The sequence below is a fragment of the Metopolophium dirhodum genome, chromosome 6 (genome assembly GCF_019925205.1).
Source record: "Metopolophium dirhodum isolate CAU chromosome 6, ASM1992520v1, whole genome shotgun sequence".
Classification (NCBI taxonomy): domain Eukaryota; kingdom Metazoa; phylum Arthropoda; class Insecta; order Hemiptera; family Aphididae; genus Metopolophium; species Metopolophium dirhodum.
Window position 1 is genome coordinate 18345390 of NC_083565.1, and position 6765 is coordinate 18352154.

At 31.6% G+C, this 6765-nt stretch overlaps 1 protein-coding gene across 1 annotated transcript; it reads right to left on the reverse strand.

Annotated features, from left to right (window-relative positions):
• Positions 1 to 249: 249 nt before the first annotated feature.
• Positions 250 to 4850, reverse strand: LOC132946460 (SET and MYND domain-containing protein 4-like). The gene is made up of 5 exons (XM_061016467.1): positions 3921 to 4850; positions 2556 to 2671; positions 1667 to 2305; positions 780 to 925; positions 250 to 711 (listed from the first exon to the last, which is right to left on the reverse strand). The coding sequence occupies exons 1-5, from the start codon at positions 4672 to 4674 to the stop codon at positions 471 to 473; spliced, it is 1896 nt and encodes a 631-aa protein (XP_060872450.1). The 5' UTR covers positions 4675 to 4850; the 3' UTR covers positions 250 to 470.
• Positions 4851 to 6765: the final 1915 nt, after the last annotated feature.

Below are 6765 nucleotides of genomic sequence, written 5' to 3' on the forward strand. Positions count from 1 at the left end.
AAAAATGTATATCCCCCCCCCCCCCCCAAACCAAATTCCTAATTACGCCACTGGTATATACTATATATCACAGTATATTAGAAATTAGAATGGTACCACCACCAGTGTACTAAGATTTATATTTATAGTTATATTTGTTATGTATCATCATAATTAAAATATGATAATATCATTGTATTCACGTGATCTGTGGTGACATTGATAATCATTATTTTTTACTTGATACAGATGTAGGTTTTCCTAAAATTTGCTGTTGCAGTTGTAAGTAATCTAGACATGCATTAAGCCAATAAAAATATGATAATATAATGTAACATAATTAATGAATCTAATGTAAAAAAAAAATAACTCATTTAAATCATAATAAATCACTTATAAGAATAATTGAATACAAATTGCTACTTTTGATACAACTAAAAATCACTTAATTATTAATAAACCTATTATAAAAGTAAGATATCGATCAATATTCATGGATGTTCACAAACAGTTAGTGCATTGGTACTTATGCTATGGGCATTATATATCATTTCAAGACATTCCTCATATAATGCAAATGGTCGTTTTACATTAGCATACAAAAGTTTAATAAAAGAATATAAATAGTTTAAATGCTGACAATGATCTTTTGGTTCCACTGATTTTGTAAATTTCACAAATTTTAAGCACTCGGATGACACAATATCTGCCATAGTAGGATTCAGAATATTTCTATAAGCATATAATAAACATAATATTTAAACATAATTACAATTAGAAAATTTAAGTATGTAACATACAATGCATAAAGGTGCATAAAATTAAAAGTTGGCCAATTCTTTATGCAAGGCTGGCAGTAGCACTTGAAGTAAAAACGATCATTGCAAAGTTTTTGCCTTGATTCTTTATCATGTCCTTTAAACATTATTCCATAAGTACAGCATAACTAAATGGTAACAAATAAAACAAATGTAAAAGGTATATAGTTATTCAACAATATAATTGTCAAAATAAATAAAAATACATTAGATGTTATAGTCAAAAATCATGTCTTCTTGTCTGCAGACATGTACAATACCTGAAGTTTATAATGGTCAATATGTAGTATTCTATTATTTCTATAATCTATATTATATTTTATAGGTAAGCGTTTCATGATGTGCAAAATTGAAAAACCGGGTAAGTAGCTCGATAAGTGAGTACCCCTCTACTATACATTAGTTGTCAAGTGGGTCACCGTAATGGATGTAACGGCTATTGGTTGATGAATTATAACAAAATAGGAAAATCATTAACTTATGGCTAAGTATTCAATGTTAAAAAATTTTAGGAGTGCAGAGTACGTTACTTTGGATGTGCGAGTCAGTTGTGTTCTCTCGGCAAACGCAATATAGTACCTACATAAACCTCTTTTACAAATGTCATGCTGCGGTGCAAGAATTCATTATGGGCCTCTGAGAGGGTGACAACAAATACACTGAAACCCCACGCTCTGCAGTCCTTATTCATTATTGTTATTATACAAATTGTATGGTATTTTTAGGTTAAGAATTATCTTTTCTATTACAAATTTACAAACACCCATTAATTTTTTTTTTTTTTTAGTGACGGCCACAATGTGGCTTGTGATCAACAGAGAAACCTAAAATAGGAATAATAATAATACAATTATCTATAATATAATCACCTGAGTTCCTTTGGGAATTGGTTGAATTGCTTTCATAACTCTTATTCTATCAGATATTTCTCCACTCCGCTTAATATTTGCATCACAAGAATGGTTGAACAAAGAAATGGTTGGATACAAAGTTAATGCTATTGTAAGAGTAAGTTTGCGATCTCTTCGAAAAGATACAGAAGGGGAATTGATGTTTAACTTTCTGGAATTTAAATCTAAAACAGTTAGAATATGCACCAAGGAAGCCCCCACACTACCCATATACAAATTTGGAATTTTGACGCCACTTAATATTAAATAATGTAACATATCCACAGCAATACAGTTAAAAAAAAACAAGACGTCTATTGACATTTTGTTTTCTCTATTATCCAAAGAATAAGCTGTTAAAAAATTATCAGACTTATATTGACCACTCTCATCAAAACCCCTTGTCATAGGATCAATTTTAGATTCAGAAAAGTTATCAACTATCGAACAATATTTTTTCAAACCCATTTTTAAATACTCTTTTAAAAACCACTTCATAGCAAGTTCATTCATTCTTGTGTTTCCTGGTGTTGATTTGATGAAATATATAATTGGACATTCCAAATGATGTCCATCTTTGTAATCTTTATCCATACAGTCTTTATTGCAGTAATAAACCTGATCAAGGAATATTTACATATTATTTTCCATTCTTTAATATTTAACAGGTATCCATAGTAGAAATTTAGTATTTAATTTAAGATATAAACATTAGCAAATAAATCAAAAAAATCATTAAGTACTTTTAAAAATGATATAATATAGAGTATAGACTATAGTCAGAATAGTTAAAAATTGTTAGGGTTTAGCTTTAGACTAATTTTGTTATAATATTTTTTCCTCATGTTAGATATAAAAAAAAACATACCAATAAACATTTTGGACAGCAAATAGGAGCGATTTCCAATTTTAGACAACCATTATAATGACAAACGTCTCGAATAGGCCCACCAATGTAAGGTTCGTCTATGGCCACAACATCACCTAAAAATGATAACATGATTCCATTGCAGATAACTTTTGTTCATTAAAAAACTTATTTTTTACTTCACGAATTAAAAATAATTTTAATACAATTATTCACAGGTAGGTATCTAACACAAGTGCAATTACCAAGGACACTCATTTTTAGTCATTTATTGTATAACGTTTGTCAAGTTCTATAAATAATATCAGTTAAAAAAAGTAAGACAACAAAACATAACATTGCTCAATTAGGCAGTATGGTCGAGCATATTCAAAAAAACCTAAAAGTTTATCTAAGCTTAGTATTATTGACTATTGGTGACAGTTGATAAGACTTAGTATAAAAATCTGTGTATACCTTGTATGATAGTGACCAGGATCATACGTTTTTTATGAACGATTTCTTTGGACTTTGGACAATGGTTAGCATTATATTATAATTTATCTCGTCAGAATCACTAATGCAAATGATTGATTTGTGATAGTTTATTTATTTATTTTTTGTTATAAGAGTAATATAAAAAAATGACGTACATAAACGAATTGAAGACATACCCCCTGGATTGTTTTCGGTGTAGTAGGATATTTCCCCCCCACTTTTTTTTTAAGGTTTACTACCTATTTAATAATATTATATTATTTAATATTTTTTGTCTATTATCTATTATCTAAATATAGAATATATTTTAAAATATTTTCATAAATATAATAAATTATAGATGTACATTTTTGATCAACTGAAACATAAAAAATAATAATTAATAATAGGTATTTAAAACAAATTAAGTAAAAATAAATTTTGAATAAATATAATAGGTAGCTAAAAGATTGTCTAAGAAAAATATAATTAATAAATATGGCTAAAAATGTATTCTTTATTTAGACAATATTAGATAATAGGCAAATAAAAATAATTCCATATTAAATAATAAATAATATTATATAACTAAATAGTTAACTTTTAAAAAAAAATGTGAGTAATATGTTCATTTACTACATACCTAAGCTATGTTAGGTATTTGTTAGTAATTGTTAGCACAATTTATTGTTAATTAATTATTAATCATACAAATAACTGAAAAACAAATAATTTTATACTGTAGGTACATATTATAGCCATATAGGTATAGGTGATGCATAATTTTAATAATAAAAAATGTTTATTTTCGAAATTTCCGCATCTTTGATGTTTTTACCATTTACTACCAAAAATAGCTTAAGTATGCATAATATGGTCTACCTAACCCCTACCCATAATGTCACTTACCGGGGTTTATATCGCGGGTGGCATAAACACCTCGTCCCATATCCTCGGACATTTTCAGTTCCACAAAGGCCGATAGTGCAGGGATATTTTCGTTTCTTCCGCCAACCAGATGCTCGACGCGATGTGTTTTCGTCGTCATTTTCCGCTCTGCAGTCAGCAGCTCCTCGCACTCGGTAGCGGCAATTTCGACCGCCGCTCTGAACTTGCGCTTGTTCTCCGCAGACATGTCCGCCTCGTCCAGTCGTGTCAGACATACGGCGTAGCTCTGCTTCGCCCGTTCGACGAAACCCAACTTGCGTTCTGCGTGCCCGGCCCGCTCGTATAGCTTGTACGCGAGTTTGGACGGGAAATTGGAGTACATGGCACAACGTACGTCCTTCAGGCAAAGCTCGTACTGGCCCATGTGGAAGTACGCGGCCGATCGGTTGGCCAGCGCGAGCGCGTAATACTCGGTGCTCGGATTGCTGCCCGTTAAACTCTTGGTGTAAATTTTGGCGGCCTCTGTGTAGAACTTGGCATTGAATAATACGTTGCCATTTTGTCGGAGGCTCGTCGACATGATGGGATGATCGTACTCGATGTCGATGTCCAACGTCGGGATCAGCATTTTGTGTTTGTGGAGCAGGCCGCGCGTGAACATGAACCGACTGTTTGCAGACTCCATCTTGGACATTTCCACGTAAACGTCGCCCAGCACCTCGGCCATCAGCAGCCGAGACGAGTAGTGAAAAAAATTGTCGTATTCCAACGTCATGTTGGACGAGTATAGTTATTTGTCCTGCCTATAAAGATCTATATTCGCACTGGGCGCAAAAGGCGTTACCTGTCACTTAAACCGCTCACCGCGAAGTGGAACACTGAACATTTATTATATTGGATTATGTAAATTCGGAACACCAAAGACAAAATGGCAATATTGTAGAATGTATATTAACCAATGACATAATAGAATTCTATTATGTCTATGCTATTAACGGACAACAATACGGGAATGCCAACGTAAACAGCGGGCTACGGACGGTCGAACGATAAAATCGGTATTTTGGTACAGTACCTACTACGGTGCAGGCTGTATCTAACTAATACAACCATTGACGCAAGAAGGGGGAGGGGACTTGGGGGGACTTAGTCCCCCCAAATGTCGGCTAAGTCCCCCCAGTTAAAAATCTAGTAATTAGTACTAATTTTTATATTCTGTGGTACTAAGCAATATGGCCTATGGGGAGGGGGGCTTGAGTCCCCCCCCCAAAAATTTAGTCAATTTGTGCCTATGAATACAACTACAGTACTATACTAATCCCGTTTTATTCTGTGGTATTGTGGCGGTAATCGGGAAATACCGGGGTTTCAAACGATTACATTTTATCTATTCTGTCATCGTACCCACATACTTCTATATACTATAGTAAGTTTATTCTATAGTAAGTTGGACGTTAGTAAGTACTTAGTTTAGTACTGTATAAAACCGAATACCGAATACCAAATAAAACAATACTCTCTCTCTCGTCGGCCCTCCTGCTACGGTTGGCGACACCGCCCCCGTGGCCACGTTCGGTCTACCGTCTACCGTCTGGTGTCTGGTGTCTGGTGTCTATATTATAGAATTATAATTCTATGACCGTCTACGCTGTGTCTATCAGGGCCACAAGGCCCGGCTAATGTCTCCCGTTTTGGCTCTCATTGAGAGTGAGAGGCCATGGCTAAATTAGATATTTAAACAAAAAGAACTGTATTAGTTTTGTGTTATATTTTAAAAATATTATTTGGTGGTACTTGGAACTTCTAAAGTATATTATGACATTGATTAAATATATGTATATTTAATCAATGATTATGATATACAAATATGATAATAAACAAATAATAGAAATTCAACTTAACCGGCTTACCGTCTTATATAATCAAAAGCTAGTCTCTTGAGCAACGCCGGTTGGGATGGCTATAAACATTAAAATATAATAGATTTTATTGTTTTGGTGTAACTCAAAAGTTAATAACCGTAGACCCTTGAAATTTTCACCAAATATTTATATTAGCATTTTCCATAAATGATAAGATTTTCGAAATAGTTTTACATTTTTTGGGCTAGTTATAACTATATATAGCCATGAGACATTTTTTGAATTTTGTAAATTTTTTTAAAATTATTCACAATAAAAAGTTTTTTACCTAGTAAAAAAGCTTGAAAATGTAGTGCTAGGTTCCTTATAAGTTTCATTAATATGAGTTCAAAAATATTAAAGATACATAGGCATGGTTATTTTTATATGCATTTAAATTTCAAATTTCACCTAATTCATAAAAATTTCGAAAATTTTCAAATTTTTTTTCAGTTAAAAATTCGTAAAAGTTTTTCCTTTTATAGCTAACATTAGAAATGTTGATAAAAACTCCCACAAATTTTCCTACCCTAAAAAAAAAGTTTACCTGAAAGTAATATTAACTTTTTCTGAGCGTTTGAATTTCAAATTTTTACGATATTGAATTTTCATTGGTAAAATAACGAATTTTAATCTATCAATTTTTAATATTTTGCTGTAATTTAAAAACGAATAATCAATCCTTTCAAATTTAAATACTTATAACTAATAATAACTACTCGTCCGATGTTTGATTTTTTCATTAATTACTTCAAATAATATTCTGATTATTAGGAATATTATGCAATGTTTGCTATCGTTCAGAATAGTTATGAAAAATGATTGAGTGTTGATAACAACTAACTGCACCTATACATCGTTATCGTAATTATTATTATATTTTGTATTTATAAAATAACTTCATCCGTATTAGTAAATACTAAATTAATATAATTATTATTCATTACCTAAATTCTAATCTTAAC